Source organism: Lissotriton helveticus, chromosome 8, assembly GCF_964261635.1.
Source record: "Lissotriton helveticus chromosome 8, aLisHel1.1, whole genome shotgun sequence".
NCBI lineage: Eukaryota > Metazoa > Chordata > Amphibia > Caudata > Salamandridae > Lissotriton > Lissotriton helveticus.
Window position 1 is genome coordinate 1,298,955,566 of NC_136069.1, and position 17,223 is coordinate 1,298,972,788.

Here is a 17,223-nt window from a genome sequence, read left to right on the forward strand (position 1 = left end):
CATGGGTTTTCCTGTATGGGCCTGGATTCCCTGAGACAGCTGGTCGACTTCCTGTCATCTCCATGAATATGATTCTTTTTGTCTTTGACGGCCCCTTTGTATTTGATGTATTTTAGTCAATCTCTTATCGAGGAGGAATTCCCCCATAGGAGTTACTATTGTTCAACTAATATCTGAAATGTGGCTAGGTGGCCCTAGTGGAATAAACTTCAGGCTTCAGGAAAAAACAAGAAATATAGTGGACGCGAGGATTCACAGCCGTGAGGGAAACGGCCAATGCTGTCAGCTACCTGCTCTTATTCAGGAGTCCCTGTCCTTCGCTCGTGGTGCCACCGCCGTGAGGGGAACGGCCAGTGCTCAGCCGCACCCGCAGCCTCGTGCCTAGAACTCCCAGGGGGTTGCGTGAGGCGCATTCTGCACGCATCAGAGGAGGGCGCCGGAGATCTTTAAAGCCGGCCAGGCCCTCCCGCGGCAAAGCCCGGGCCAAGGGCGGTACTGTCCGCGCCCGTCAGAGGCCGGAAGAGGCCGGGCTGGGCCATCTCTCTTACTTCCAACTACGTGGTGCTGAAACCACGGTACTGTTAACATAAATATTGGTAGGTTTAGTTAGTGTGGTTATAACCGGACTCTCATCGGATTATTGTTAGCCCAGTGCATAGCCAGAACTCTACGGTCACAACAGAAGGACTTAAGTGCACCAAGAACTGTTTGCCTATGTGGATTTTCATAACCAAAGTTTTTATCATGGCTCGGCCCTAAAGCACTGATAGAGTTGTGCACCCCCTGCTAGTTGAGTGGTGTGTTTTTGTATACTTCTTAAATTTTAGAAGAACAAGCCAGAATGGGGAGAAGAGCTTGTGTAGAGAAGAAACAGGCTCCGCTTAAACCAACATTAAAACTTACCCCCAGTGATAGGATGCTAGAAAAGGCACTGGGTGCCGTGACATCTGAAATTGAACGGACTGAGAGACGTTTGTCCATGACCCCCAATTTAGAAATTCTCTCACCGGATCCTGTAACATCACACATTTTAGGGGCCTCATTGTCTGAGCCATCCAGCGACCAATTACTAACAAACGAAGTTATCATCCAAAGAGAATCCAGGGTCACTCCACAAGTTCAGAAATAGTAAACCTAAAACAAAGGCGAATCCAGTTGTAAGGAGGAAGAAGGTCCAGGGTCACTTGGTAGACAAGGGGAAAATAGGGGTGGGGAACCAGCAAGGGGCGAACGTGGAAACTGTAAGTGAACAGCCAGTTTGGGTCACAAAACTGATAGTGGACCTACAGTGCCAAATGAGGGATATTGTAAAGGACAAACTCCAGTTCCTTCAAGAGAAGGTCGAGGGGTTGACTGCGCTATTCAATGATTGGATACAGAGAGGTATAACTCATGCCTCGCCAATGTTGAGAATGGGACACAATCCAGAATCACCTTAAACCATGCACCAGATAGTGTTTACTCTAAATCTAGTGTCCAAACAGTACCCTCAAATGCAAGGGGGGTATCACTTGCAAAGGAGGCTAATACCGACTGCATGGCTAAGCCACCCCCCCCTCCCCGGTCACCTTAAATCAACCCATAAGTTTACCTCCACTGATCTTGCCCGTAGTGCACTCAGAAGTATACTCTAGACAGGTGGGAGGCTGTGCTCCTAAAACAATAGATATTACCAATTGCTCACCCCCCCCAAAAGTTATTAACCTCCCCCCTGCATTGACCCCATATGTCCTCATTCTTGCAGGTGTTCCCGAACTCAGGAAGGAGCAATTTGAGCCAATCAGGACCTAAAGAATAAATGTGTCCACTGGTTGGTAAATAATAGACATTTCAGATATAAGAACGTGGAGGACATTTTAACCACACGCAGGGTAGGTTGGCTTGGCAGATGTCAGAAGGACATATTCGGGGATTGCATAATAATTAATTTTAGAAATCCTAAGATGACCAAGAGTATTTTATCTAGTGAAGAAGGAAAATCACCAAGTAGTATCCAGGCCCTTCCACTAGAGTATTTCTACCCCCCCACCTCCCCCCAATACCCGTTTTTATGACTTTTGCCAAGGGGAACAGCGAAGGAGAAACGATTACAAGACTTTTGCTTCACCATACCTAGATCAGCATTGGCAGGGAAAGTCTATCTATACCATACCCATCGCAAACAGATATAGTTGCCTAGATGGAGTGGATTGAGGGAAAAGTCATCTACCACCATAACAAGAACTGACCCAGCACAACTAGAAACTGATGTTGAGGTGGGAACAGTAGGGTCCTGTCTCATACCCAGAGGGGACCAAAGCAGAAGGAGCATGAGCGGCTCCCCTGCTTGTACCCATAATGAGGGCGACCCAGCAACGAATGCTAATATTACAACTATATTATCACCAGGGCCTAGTCCCAAGGCTGACTGTGGGTCAATAAAAGCAATAACACTTTCACCCGTTGTAGAGTCCCTACCACTGAAATCTACTAATCCCTCAATAATAAGAACTATATCTTGGAATGTGGCAGGTTTGAACAACAAGGTGGAGGACCCCACTTGGGGTCCTTCACCAATCAATTTGACATCTGCATGTTCCAAGAAACTTGGGCTAGAGGGGTGATCTCTAGGTTGGGCTTTGCCACCTTTAGTATCCCTGCAACCTTTAAAGGTAGGGGGAGACCATCTGGTGGCCTTACTACGTGGGTGGGTGTTCATTTAGGATGCCGGGCCGAACAGATAAACACAGGGTCAAAAGACATACTATGTGTTTTATTACATTTCCCGCTAGGGATGTCTATAGCCCTCATTAATGTATATTCAAGACCCACAGTTTTAGCCAAAGAGTCACAATAGCTGGAGGAATTATCTAACTTTCTAGGCACCATTACTGTTAAACATATGCTGATCTTGGGTGGGGATTTTAATTGTCAATTTGAGCCACTTGAGGGTTTACTCAAGGAGGGACTATTTGAGGAGGACAATTTCTGGATAATTCCAGAGACTAGTTGCCCACCAGTAAAAATATGGTCACCTTTGGTGATGCAAATGAATTGCCTTACATTAAAATATTCCTTCAGAGCCTGTAACGGCAGAACCACTTCTGAAACCTCCAATAGCTACACTTTCTATTGAAACGCACGGGGATCACTACTTGATTATATTTAATTGACTCTAAATCTGGGAGAGGGTCTTAGATCGTAGGGTTATTCAACGTCATGATAGTGATCACCATGCGCTGGCGTTGGAATTAAAAGGCTTTAATCAAGGGAGTGACAATGCTACGGAAAACCCCATAGATCATAGGTTGACTTTCTCTAATTGCAGGCGACGAGCAAGATGGTCGGACCTTAGTCAATCCCAAGCCAAAATGAGCTCCCTTTATGAAGTTTTGGTTCCAGTGCTCCAAACAGCTTTCCTCTCACTAAATCAAATGGGGGATGGCATAGATCTGGAGATGGTGAAGAAGAACCACGCCAAATTAGAAGAGGCAACATTAGATTTCTTCTATCCAAAAAAAACAAATAGAACAAGAAAGAAGCCCCCCCATCCGTGGTATAATGATCATTGCCGTAAAATGAAAAGAGCTCTGGTATTATCCATCAAGGCAAATGATCGTCCGTTAATTAAACTAGCAAGGACGATATATAAAAAGGCAACTGTAGAAGCAAAGAAAAGATGGGAAACTGAAAGGTGGGAGGATCTGAAATGTGCATTGGGAGCAAGGGATATGAAGTCATTCTGGAGAGTAGTCAATGTGGATATCTCTGGTCCTAGATCGCCGGCAGACCCTGATCTGGGAGAGGAAGTTTGGAGCGAACACTTCCAATCCCTCTACTCTATAGAAGATGTAGTGGCCAAGATGATGGCTGACCAACAGGGGTTGATTATTCCCTTGACCTAAGAGATTCCAAAGTAGACACTGATGTCCCATGCAATGCAACCATAAGCCTAAATGAAATCAAGGGAGCTTTTGCAAAAATCGCACCCGGGAAAGCCCCGGGCCTAGATAAAATTCCAGGGGCCCTCTTTCGCAATGAACCCTCTGTATGGGCGCCATATTTTTGGGTTCTTTTTAATGCGATATTACAGGGTATGAAGATTGCCCGGAGTTGGGCTGGAGCCGAAATATTCCCGATTTATAAAAAAGGGTCCCCACTCCTGCCATATAACTACAGACCAGTCAGCTTGATTGAGATCTCACAAAAGGTTTTTGCATGTGTAGTGCTCCTTAGACTCCAATCCTGGATGGAGGAACAGAATATACTCACCTCCCTTCAGGCTGGGTTTAGGGGAAAATTGTCCACTATCGACCAAATTCTTAGGCTCCAGATGCTATACTGGAAGACCGTGTCTTTGGAGGGTGGCAGCCTCTATTTAATATTCGTTGACCTCCGATCAGCCTTCGATTTGGTCCCTAGGGATAAACTTTGGTCAGTCCTCTATGATATGGGGCCCCCCCCCACATATAATTCACCTTATTAAGCTGCTACATGAGGAAAACTTTGCGCAAATTAGGTACGGCAAGAATGGGAATCTCACCGCACCAATCCCAATCAAGCACGGAGTACGCCAAGGCTGTGTGCTAGCCCTCACCTTGTTTAGTATTTATATCAATAGTTTAATAGATTATTTAGCAACAGTAAAAGATTTAGATGCCCCTAAACTAGCCTCCCGCCCGATATCCACAATGATGTTCGCGGACGATACCTTGTTGGTGTCAAAATCCCCTCTGGGGATCCAGAGAGTTCTCGATAAATTTAAATTTTTCTGTAGGCAAAGAGGTCTGGAAATCAATCTGCAGAAAACCAAATTCAACTGCCCTAAAAGTACAAGATCTAACCTTATATTATCTGGTAAACCCCTAGAAAGAATTATCTCATTCGACTACCTAGGGGTAACAATATCAGAAAAAAATGGAGTGGGGGGGGCTCAAGTTAAAAAATCAACTCTTAAATTAACACAATCCTCAGGAGGCATCATGAAGGTCCTTTGCAAATCTAGTCAGAAATTATTGAGTCCGGCCATTGAAATTTATAAAGTACAAGCACGGGGTGGGGCACTATATGGCGCAGAACTTTGGGGACATGTAAATCAAGAGAATCTCACCCAGGTAGAGAACAGTTTCCTTAGACAGCTAGCAAATCTCCCAAGGAGCACTCCGCTCATTCCTTTACGTCTAGATCTGGGTGTTTTGGCAATTGCGGATATAATAGCTTTGAAACCTTTACTCTACTGGCGTCGCCTCTGGGATACCCCCGAACATTTATCATATAGAGAGTAATTAAGGGAAATATTGAACCTGCGAGGGGCTGTTAGACTCCCGTGGTTTGCCCATATCAAACAGTGGCTGGTTCGTCTTGGATTGGATGAGCTTTGGGATCATCCGAATACCGCCTGTCCCAGCCACCCCAGGAAATTATTGAAGGCATACTACGACAAGTACAAACTATCTCAACTTCATAGTTGCCCCCGAACTGGCAGATTAACTACAGCTTTTCTAGAAATTAAAGATAGGCTCAGCTTTGAACCGATTTTAGATGAAATTAAACCGGCAGTGGCCAAGAAGCAATACCTCCAGTTTAGATACGAGACTCTCTTCTTTGATGTTTTACTTATAAATGGGGGGATATGCAAAGTGCAAATTGCCCTGTGTGTGACTGTTCCGAAGAGACTATTCTGCATGTTTTAGTTATTTGTCCCGCCTACCAAAAGGCAAGGAAACAATGGTTGGTCCAGATTTGTAGGAACCTAGGTACTAGATGTTGTTCTGAGGCTCTCAGGATACTGAAGTATGATACTAGTATCCCAATAGGGTACTCCGTCGCAGGGTTCCTACTTTCTATGTGGTGCACGTGCCGGACACACCTGAAAGCGTGAGTGAGGAGTTATTGGGCCTCTTTCCATGCCGGATGTGAATCATTCCATCAGGAGTTGGATAACATTTATAATACTTAAGTATTTTAGTTTTAAATTAAGCCTTGTCTCATAATAGAATAACTCAAGATTGTCGTTGGCCCTAGACCCCAGTGTAGAGAACCTTGATTCCCAGGTACTACGTCTGAAGAACGATAGAGTATAGGTCATCATTTTTTACTATGTTTGTAAAGTAAATGTTTTTAGGTAATTTATTTATTTATTAAGCATATTTGCACTTCCCGAGTATGGAGCACTCTAGGACTGCCACGAACAAACCCTTGCTTTTTGCACTTTCCTCTGATAAATTAACTTGACGTGCATTTTCTTTTATTGTTATTGTTGCAAATTTTAAATCTATCGCTTTGTTTTGTGATTGTACTTTTTGAATTGAATTGGAATATATGCCCCAGCATCCTAAAACCTGCATCTTACCATTGTACCAATTCTTTTTTTTAAAATTGTTTTCTATGTGGCAATACCTAGTATTTGTATTGCTGGAATGTGCAATATAACTTGCTGTGCGATCTATAAACTCCCCTTGAACCAACCCACTGCCCTTGCACCAGAGGGGGCAATCCTTGAAGAGTATGAGGGAAGTGCAGCTTATTCAGCTGTGCCTCTTGTGTTTGGGTTAGTTTCAAGACTGCTTCTGCAACAGTGAATGCCCTCAGGGCTTCCAAGGGCCCTAATGTCCGTGCATTTGTAGGTAACAAACTTTGAAATCAGGTGTGCCTAGACTATCACCCTCTGCTGGGAGTTTTATTTTAGCGGATAGCACCTTAAACAGCTAAGATTTCCTAACTAGGGGGCTCATTACAATAAGGGAAGGAGGCTGCCCGACAAGGAATTGGTGGTCCCACCCGCCACATTTTGATCTTACCACCGTGTAGGCGGTAAGAAACTGCCTTTTTTTATTGCGGCTTGTGTTGCGGCCGTAATAGAGCTGCAGCACAAGCTGCAGTAGAAAAAGGCAAGTTTTCAAACATCCGTGTGCCAGGCACAATGTGCATGGATGCTTGGGGGGGCAAGACAAGTACCTCCTGGCCACTTAGCAGTGGCCCAAGGGGAACTGGGGCCCTGTTGGCGCCCACTAAGTCCGTTTCCGGCTGCCTTTCCATGGCGTTGAGACCGCCATGAACAGGCAGTCGGAAAGAGACATTGTGATCACGACAGCAGTGCCTGATCAGGCACCACCTCAAATCAGGATCACGATTCCCACTGCCACCCTGTCTGGATCAGTAGATCCTGTTAGAGACAGTGGTCTGTCCCCCGACAGTCTAGGGTCCGACCACCTGCATTATAATGTAGCACTTGGCCCGAAGGGCTATTTGATGGTGGGAACCACCACCGAGGACCTGTCGGTGGCGGTCCCACCGACATCATAATGTGCCCATAAGTGTCGCAACAGCATGTACAGTTCACAGGGCAATGAAAGATTTGTCAAATAATAAAGAAAAGAGACAATAACTATTTTTACTACTAAAATTCTCGGTAGCGACTGGTGTGCGGGTGGAGTGGGGAGTTTGGGTGGGATGACAGAGAGGTGGGGGTACATAAAATATTTAAATAAAAAGAACTTACCTTCCGCATGCTGCCCAACACTCTTTTCCGTGTCTCATGTTTGAAAGCAGTGTCAGGATTGGCCTGAGCCCTGGGCATTTGCGCTTTCAAGGAGCCTGGGAGCTTGTGCTTTGCTGTCTGGAGGCAGCTCAGTGCGCATATCGATTTAGCCAGCATGAGACAGCCGGACAAACTGACATGCGCATTGACAACAGTGCAACCACTCCCTCTGCCACTGCCCTCGCGATGGCCCAGCCCTTAAGACTTGACCATTCCCTCAGAATCTTGAAAATAAAATGATAATAAACTTCATTTATTATTGTTTTATTTTTCAAGTTTTGAGGCTGGCAGGGGAGTGGGACGATGCTCTTCTGCCATAGCGAAGGAGCCACCACTGGCAATTCTTCCAATTACTGCCAATAGATTTTTTTCCAAAATGTTTCTTGAGACTTTGGGACACCCACAAACGTACTTGGGTTTCCATCTAGAAAATGATATTCAGAGTGGTATACCCTAGCCTCCAAAAAAACTAAAAATAGTTTGTTTCCACTTAATCTCAAGTCCCCAGATCAGCCTGCATTTACCTGCACATCAGGGGTGCACTCAATACACACAAGCGTACATGTTTGTAGTTTTTCATTTACTTTTGCAGGATGGCTCCTCCAAAAGTTCCCCCAGGTCAACCCCTAATGCTAAACTTGTGAATGTGGTACCTTTCACAATGCCAAAAGTTCCACATTTTAGAGTATAGTTTGCAAACAGAACATTCCATCTTGTTTTACATTCTGAAATTGTATTTTGCTCACCGCGGTTGCTTAAGTGCAGAACAAAGCTTGGTGAATTGGGCCTGTTCCTGGATTTCTGTGTGTCCTTTTGTGAAAGCAGTATGTGCTGTAGCTCACAAAATTCAAATAACAGACACGGATTTGCTTACTGGAAAAAATCGACCCGATGCAATATAGACTTGAGTTTAATGATCATTTCAATATGCCCCATACTATATATTTCACTAAAATCTAAGTAACCTCCCATTCTTAGCACAATAGTCACATAAGTATTGAATAATGTGTTTGTAACTTTGCTGTTACTTTACTAGTTATGTTTAGTTTCTTTAGATTTTACAGTCGTGGCTGTTCTGAACGAGGGTGTCAAGGGGGTGAGGGGGTTTAAAAAAAAATAGCACTTACCTTCTAATGCTGCCGACTACGTCATCGTCTCTCGTCCGCTTGGTCTGGCAAAGAAGGAAGCACAAACAGGCTTCTTTGTCAATCACAACGCTGCAATGCAGAGTTGTGATTGGTCTGCGCGCCGTGGTTCGGTGCTCAGACAGACAATGAGAGCCTGTGCATGTTCCCCACCATGCTGTGCATTACAGCCTAGTGGAGAGAATGCTAAGTGCGCATGATGGTTTGGCCAGCCCAAGGAAGACGGCCAAACCATGATGCCCAATTAAGTGCACATACTTTCTCCTCCCCTGCTGGCTGCGTTGACAGCCAAGCACTGCCCCGCCCGCCCCAAAATCTACTTCAGCAGGAAAAATAAAATGATAACAACATCGTGATGTTAACATTTTATTTTTCTTTCTTTGCCCTACTAAAGGCAGTGGGGCGACGCTCCCCCACCTTAGCGGAAGAGTCCTCACTGATAATACCATTAATTTTCTTCATGCAAACTTGCAAGTTTTCTCAACAAAATATTCCTGACATGTACAATATACATATATTGCATCAACATAATTTAAAAAAAAGTTAATGCACTACCAAAATGTCACAGAAGTCACAGATGTTGATGAGAAATACAACTAAGAAGAAGATACAAACCTTTTACACAGGTTGGTTTTGTTATCGTATTCCCAGATTTTAATCCCAATTGGCCCCAGTTGTTGCTGCCAAACGTGTATAGTTTCCCATTGCCTGGAAAAGATGTCAATAAGTCATTTGGAAACGTAATTGTTGATGAAAGACATGGCTGTATTATTTATGGCAATTTTCACTTTTTTGAGCTCATACCGACTGACATAGGCAATCAGACACCTTATTACTTGTCAAAAACGCAGATAATATAAATCTTACACAATGTAATAATGCACCTCGACGTTCTTTAGAGGAGCGAACTAGAACTTGATATTAAACAAGCAATAATTTTCTTAAGTTCCACGTTGGGGGTGAGGTCTAGAAAAATAACAATTACAGGCAAAGATTTGTAAAATAAAGTTAATTGCACGGTTATATACCTAATATTATATTGGGTCACTATGTTTGGAAGACAAATGTTAGTATGCAAAAAGAATAGGAGTAAACACCAAGCGGACTCATCATGGAGATTTGAATTCAATAACATTTGGAAACCCTTATCAGTGGAAGTTCCACGCTCTAGTTAATTTTTGGAGTACTAACTTAAAGAATCAGTTACTTAACTTCTGTAATGTTTTCATGATTGACCCTCTACTAAAATATCCTCACACTTCAGAGTGGATCTGGGGCCGTATTACACATTATCCCTGTTTGCGCACGGAGCACCTTTCAAAAGGTGCTCTGGGCGCAAACAGTGATAATACACCTCATTACGTTTTATGCACTGCCCCCTCGGCAGCCGCAAACTTGCGTTGCCCCAAGGGCAGCGCATTCATGTGAAAAAAAACACAGCACAGGTGCTCCGTGTTTTCACAGTGCAGGCAGCACCCGCCTTCACTTTCAAAGGGGTTTAGAGATACCCTTGCAGGTGAGTGCAGTCAGTGAATGCACCTGCCTGCATGGGGATGTCTGGTGGCACACCTTTTAAATGGCACACTGCCAGTGCGCCTCCTGAGGGCTACCTTGACTCTGTGCCTGCGTCTGTAATATGGCCTGGGCGCAGATTCAAAGGAAACCCCCATTTGCATAGGGCAAGCCCCTATGCAAATGAGGGAAACCGCTCTGCTATAAGTGCACCAGCGCTATAAGTGCACCAGCGCTATCGGTATTATAGAAGGGGATGCACAAGCGTCTGCGTCCCCCCTCTATAATACCAAATTGCCCCGGGAGCGCAAAGCGGGCCACAAACGCCCATTATGCCCCCGGGCACCATCTGTAATACGGCCCCTGGATGTGTGTCTGAGAGTTTAACAGATACATGGAGGACCCTGAGTGAATGGTTCTAAAGCAGTATGTATTTGTATGTATTTGAGCTTGTAAAGCGCACTGCTACCCGTCCGTTGGTTTCCTGGCGCTGTATAACTCTGGGGAACCCGTCCTGGCTTTCCCTGTGGGATGGTCCCTGCTGGGAGTCCCCAAGGTGGAGCCGGGCATCCCCGGAGTTGATGAGGCCATTGTGGAGATTAGGCAAGCTAATGCCCAGAGTTGCCGAGTGGAACCCCTGATTAGAGTAAGCACCGAAGCGAGAATTATCGAGTCCGCTGACCCAAGTCCACGACCCTGCCGCGTCGGGAATTGAACCCTGGTCCCGGGCCGACTTCCGCTCCCGGGTCTGCCGCCTCTAACCAGTGAGCCACACTACTCCACAATGTAAAGTGTCATCAGATCGGACTGCACACATCTGCTAAACTGCCACCTGACAATCATGACATCAAATCGATCTAATTTCTTCATTCGATATAGGCAAGGAGAAAGAGACAGAGCTAGGTAGATATTTATATTTCAAAACAACATTATGAAAAAGTAATTCCCATTAGCACTCCCTGGGGGAAAAGAGTTGGCGAAGGTTAATCAGGTGAAAGACCGAGTTTGTCAGAAAAAAAATGTCTCTTCCTCTCTAATGTGTTTTCCATGTAAACCATAGCAAAAGTAAATCAAATCAAATAAAAAAAAATCTTTTATTCAGTGCATATGTCGATAAAATGATTCATTTTAAACAAACATTACATATTTAAAATGTTGAGTGATTTTCAGTCGTCGTGTGGGAGTTACGCTCTGATGAATCGGCTACAGGTATGAGTTGTTGCAACTTGCTTTTTTCCAGTGTAATGTTACGAATTATCATATGGAGCTGTTCACCCGGTTCTGGCACGTCAATAAACCAACTGCCAAAGTATGAGTTGTTGCAACTTGCTTTTTTTCAGTGCAATGTTACGAATTATCATTTGGGGCTGCTCACCCGGTTCTGGTACTTCAATGAAACAACTGCCAATTTTGTGTGGGTCTTAACTGGACTGTTGTGGTTTATTAATTTCGGATTTGGGGGGGCGGGGGGGGGGGGCAGCTGTATAATTTGTGAATATAAAGCCAATGGCTGTTTTTCCTGTGCTTGCTTGAATAGATTATCTTACTTGGCATTAATATGTTTTTCTTTTGCAATTACAACACTTGTCTTTTTCTGTTCTCCCTATTTATTACTGCGATTAAAGATTGCTTCGCGTTTTCACTCTGGAGGGATTGGGTTATTACTACAGGTGTGTTTGTACGGAAGTGCTTCTACTGGGGAGGGTCAAACTGTTTGCAGATTCTAATTTTTACTCATTAGTAACATTCTGATCGGCTTTTAGGCCCTTGTGTGCCTTATATAATTTATTCGCTCATGATTTATTTCTTATATAAGATACTGGCCAAATTGATCTGCCATTATCATTGCCATACCGATCGGAGATTTTTTGCCAATTGTCAAGTGACTTAGGTCCACCTACCTGGCAGTGGCTCGAGTTTGAGTACCGTTTTGGTAAGCTTTTAAATGATCCTGATCCTTGTTGACTGTACACTTGCTCAGTCTCCAAGAAATGCATATATAATTTGTATACTAATATTCTTTGTTCTGCATGACTTTCCAGCAGTTTAAGGACTTCTGATCTTAGCAGATATTTAATCGGATCAATATTGGATCTTTTTCTTGCGCTTGGTTGTGGATTGGATTGGATTTTCTTGTATCTCAATACAGGTGTGTTTAATGCCCTGCTTTGGTCTACTTTTTGTGCAACATTTGGGGGTTTTCTGTGTAATATTTGGGGGTTTTCTTTTAAATGATGCAATTCGATCCGCAGTCCAGGTAGTTGTAAACGTTAGCGGCTTCAAGGGTAACAATGTAATGAATTTATTTTAGAACATTTGCAATGGAAGGACAGCGTTGGAAAATAAGGTTGGAATGCCAGAAACCCATGCACGGTGTATAGGTGACTTGCACAGCCCTGAATGCTTGACTACATGTATCTAGTGTCCTGACTTTTGATTTTTGGCCCTGCATCATACTAATCTAGCATGTGAGCAGGGGTTTAGGCCTGGTCATGAGGATGTCCTAAACTTTTCCTGTGACCTGGAGGGCTCGACCAATTACGTCCTCATATACTGCCAATATAATACTGTCCCTTTCTAGGATTTAAAATATAGAGCAGCGGTGGCAATTCTAATCTATAGTGCGATGAGACCAATTTTAAATGAGCCACAGGTGGGGAGGCCTACTGCCCTACTTTGGTGATGCTCTGCATCTCTGCACTTATCCAGTTACTTGTGGTAACACCACTCGGGATAGCCTATAAAGTATAACATGCATTTACTGCAAAATAGCAAGAAATAAAAATAGCCAATAGAACTCGTTTTTGGGAGCTTATAAGTGTTTAGTTATCCAGCACAATATCCTTGGTGCAACAACATCAACTGTTGCATGGCTAAACACTTATAAGGTCCCAAAGGCTTGTTTATTAATATTATAGTCCCTCTCCTGCTCCCTCTCCCATGCTCCGCCCCCGCCTCCCCACTTTTTGTATGCGATCTCGTGCCGCTTTATAAAATGTACACAACAATACATAGTACAAGGTAGTTTGCATGGAAGTTTTATCACATTGGCAAGTGAAAGAGCACGTGACCATTCATCCACTATCGGAAACGTTGCCTTAAAATGGATTGTATTAAGTGGAAAACGTGGCAACAGATGTCTGTGTACAGAATCGGTAACTACTGACAGGTAGAATCAGGGCCGGACTGGTCTTAGCAGGCACCAGGCGTTTTCCTGAAGGACCAGAAGGATGCGAGGGCCGGTTTTGGACCAGTGGGCCCGTTTTTGTTTCAGGGGCCGGTTTTGCAGAAGTGCTGCAATATCGGCCCCCTGTAACAAAAATGGCAGTTCCATAAGTTGCCAAGGGGACACATTTTGATTTGTAGAGAATAATCCTTTCCTTTATGTGCTTTTTACAAATCTAAATACAGATTATGTGGCAAAAGTATGTGTCAGAACTTAAAATAAATTTCTGCAGAGCAGTGGAACAATGAACAGAGGGCCTAAGAAAACATCCTTGATCCCTTGGTGACATGAAGCGCACAGTCATGAACTTCTGGATAACAGGAGTGTGATGGCCGGGGCCATGTGCTTTCCAGCTGTAGTAGTTATTACCACCATAGCCTTGAACGGAGAGAAAATAAGATGAAGATTTTCCCTCTATCGCCCCCACTGGGGACTCTCCAACAAATGACTGGAAAGTACAATCTTTTTGACAAGACTCAAGCTTAGAGCCAGATGAAGCTGAACAATTTTCGTTTGCACTTCTGCCGGAGGGAGCCATGAACACTTTGGCCATGAGAACAAACAGGCTCTGAGACCACCATGTTGATGTTACTAAACATGTGCAAAAACTCTTGGTTCATATGATTAAGTTCCAGAATGCTCATTGGAAAAGAAAAAAAAAAGAGTCAAATACTGCCAATATGATCGGCAATATTTGGAAGGCAATCAAATGGGATTTCTGCAGCTTGATGTACCCTATGTGCTGCACCCTAGACAAAAGGTTCAGCAGAAACTGATCTGGAAACCACTCTTCAACCAGACCATCGTCTATGCAAGGGCATAAGATGTATGTGACGTTCTTATAGGCAGTAATGTGTGAAAGAATAAGTATATTTATAGAACTGCTGCAGATGTCAAATCTAAGATAATGAAGACGAGAGAAGGGTGATGTTCATACAAAGTTATAATATGGGTATGCAGATGCTTGTTTACTTTAAGGTATGGGTCTTGCTTTTCTTTTTGCAACCACTATTATGTATATGGGTATTACTCATGGTGTTCTCAGCAAGGGGCATTAGGGGACAAAAGCTTTTCTAGTGGAGGCTGAGTATGGTTAATTTGTACATTGCCCCTCCTTCAGCACCCTTGGTTCAATCCGTGTCTTCAGGACACTTGCCTATTCTAATGCTGATTTGCAAACCCTAGTAAATCATTGGGATGTTACAGTCGACTCAGGAATACGTGATATTGTTAAAGGAAAGGGACTTTCTTTTTGTAACCGTACTGACAATATCAAAATCTTGATAGGACAACGGAAAACTAACCTGTTACAACAGCTGTGTGCTCGTCGCCGCAAACAATATGAACAGGTTTGTCATTCTTCAACCAAAACTTGCTCGGAATATTTTCTGCAAACTTGCTTTTGCCGAACGTGAAAACAGCACCTGAATCTTTAAAAAAAATAAAAGTAAAGAACCCCGTTAGCTATAGAAACATAAACATGTAGTTACAATTCGTTTATACTGGTGTGGTGGCTTTCAAACATGTTTTTCATAAAGTATTGCTAAAACGTTTAACTTGGCTATTTATGGTATATCTGTTGGCAAGATAGCACTATAATGCAACAACATGAACATACAAACGCTAGCAACAAGTAACAGATCGGCTTTTAGTAAGTAAATAACAAGCAAATGTTTGAGTAAAAGGTTTCATTGGAGTATGGAGATCACCAAAGTGTAAATCTGCTCGCACACTAATTCAAGTGGCTTACCCCTTGCATAAGTTCATGTTTAGGATTCCACCTTTATGCACGCATTTTCCATCAAAGAGAGACACGTGCTTTGTTTTCTACATCATACAATCCTAAAGATTTCCACCTTTGTTGCTTAAACTTTTTTTTCAAACGTGAAATTATGCCAAAAAGCGTTTTTCTAGACAATTTTCTTTCTATCCTGCAAATGGTACAACAAAATCTTTACACTTCACACTTGAAAGTACGGAGTGATAAAGGAAGGGATATACGAAACCTGGAAAGTTATCTTTATTCATGTATGTAGCCTACCACGCATAGATCACATAGGACTGCTCTTCTAGCTGAAGATCAGCAGCTTAGATGAAAGCACAGGCTTTTTTGGAGAACAGGAATAAAAGTGTCCTGATGAAGTTTCTGGAGGTACGAGCTCTGTAGAGGAGCAGAAGCAGAGACCAGAGCTTGTAAATTCAAACATCAAAGCACCCCTCAAGCTCTACACAGTGGGAAGCAGCGATACAAGAGTTGACTCTAGTTGAATTGTGCTTTATATAGGGATAGTACAGTCAGCGGCATCAGAGTGAGGCAGGGTGAGCCAATCAGAGACCAGTAGAGGCTTCTCAATACAGAGGAAAGAAGTTCAATCTTTCTGAAGGCAGCACTTAGTCTCCCAGTAGAACTTTGAACTTTCTGAATGAGGTTCTGTTGGTCTCCCAGCAGAACTCTGAACTTTCTGAATGAGGTTCTGTTGGTCTCCCAGCAGAACTCTGAACTTTCTGAATGAGGTTCTGTTGGTCTCCCAGCAGAAATCTAAACTTTCTGAATGAGGTTCTGTCGGTAGCCTAGAAGGCCAGTGTACTGGGCCTTGGCATAGTCCAGTTTTCAGTTGGAGGGTCCGATTCTGACTAGAGTGGAGTTAGGTGAAGCATCTCAGTAAATACTGATATTTGATGGTGAGGTGTTTAAAAGATGTGGTTAATACCTTCTATTCAGAGTTACTTACCCAGAAGGAGGCATATTTTGTATTAATTCGACAGAAATCTGAATGTTTTGCCTTTTTTTATCATGTCTTTCTCACATTAAATTTCGTTGCATAATTCAAACGTAATTGTCTAGCAATTAGAATTACAATTGTTGTAATCACAGTAAGCTGGCTCACCCCTGCATCCACCCAAGACATCGCCACTGCAACATCCAGCGTATACTAGATGAAACACAGCGACCGCATCAACAGACACAGAGGCCGCGTCATCATCGTACACAAAGGATCAATCGTTTGCACCACCACCGACGACGACGACGACACCATCACACCGATCATGGAACATATGAACTTCCTGCTCCGAACCGATGACACCACCATCAAAGGTATCCTTGCCTATAGACCTCAGGATCACTTACCTGTCTCCGCAAGGCCATCGCTGAATTCATCATCCCACTCGTCATCGAATTTGAACACTTTGTATTTCTGGGAGACCTCAACTTCCACCTGGACGACCACACAGACACTAACTCCACTGAACTCCTGGAATGATTGGATAACATCGGCCTCAAGGAGCTGGTCACAGACCCAAGCACAAAGCAGAGCACATGCTGGACCCCATCTTCACATCCAGTAACAGAATCAGGTACAGCCACTCCCAGGACTCACCTGGTCGGACCACTCCTTCGTACACTTCACTGTCGCAGGATCTCCCCTCACCACACCCAACCACCACATCACCCCCTCCTGTAGATGGAACAAGGTCACGCAGCACCAATCGAGTTGCTCCCAACTAACAGGCCAGAATGCACTGATCTACCCAATGAGTCAGCTGGTAAATTCTGGAACTTCATCTTCAAGTCGGCTCTCAACAACTACCACCGACAGCTCAAAGCTGCAAAAACAAAGGTCTGTCACACCAGATCGAGACCAGCGCCAACCAAACCAAGAAACTCTTCTAATCGTCAGGGAGTTTACCTGCCCGTCAGCCACCAAAAACTCAATCCCATCCTTACAGGAGCTCTGCGACACCCTCGCCGGCAACTTCCACAACAAGATAGCTACCATCTACAGAAACTTCAATCTCCAACCCACCGACCTCCTCAGCAT

The 17,223-nt window shown here is 43.9% G+C and overlaps 1 protein-coding gene across 3 annotated transcripts in view; it reads right to left on the reverse strand.

Annotated features, from left to right (window-relative positions):
• Positions 1-17,223, reverse strand: part of RPGR (retinitis pigmentosa GTPase regulator) — a 430,193-nt gene that overhangs the window by 346,953 nt on the left and 66,017 nt on the right. For all 3 annotated transcript variants that reach the window (XM_078658267.1, XM_078658265.1, XM_078658264.1), the window contains exons 2-3: positions 14,707-14,832; positions 9,280-9,372 (exon numbers count right to left, since the gene is read on the reverse strand). In XM_078658267.1, the coding sequence (XP_078514393.1) occupies positions 9,280-9,372; positions 14,707-14,832 (219 nt within the window). The remainder of the gene's footprint in view (positions 1-9,279; positions 9,373-14,706; positions 14,833-17,223) is intronic.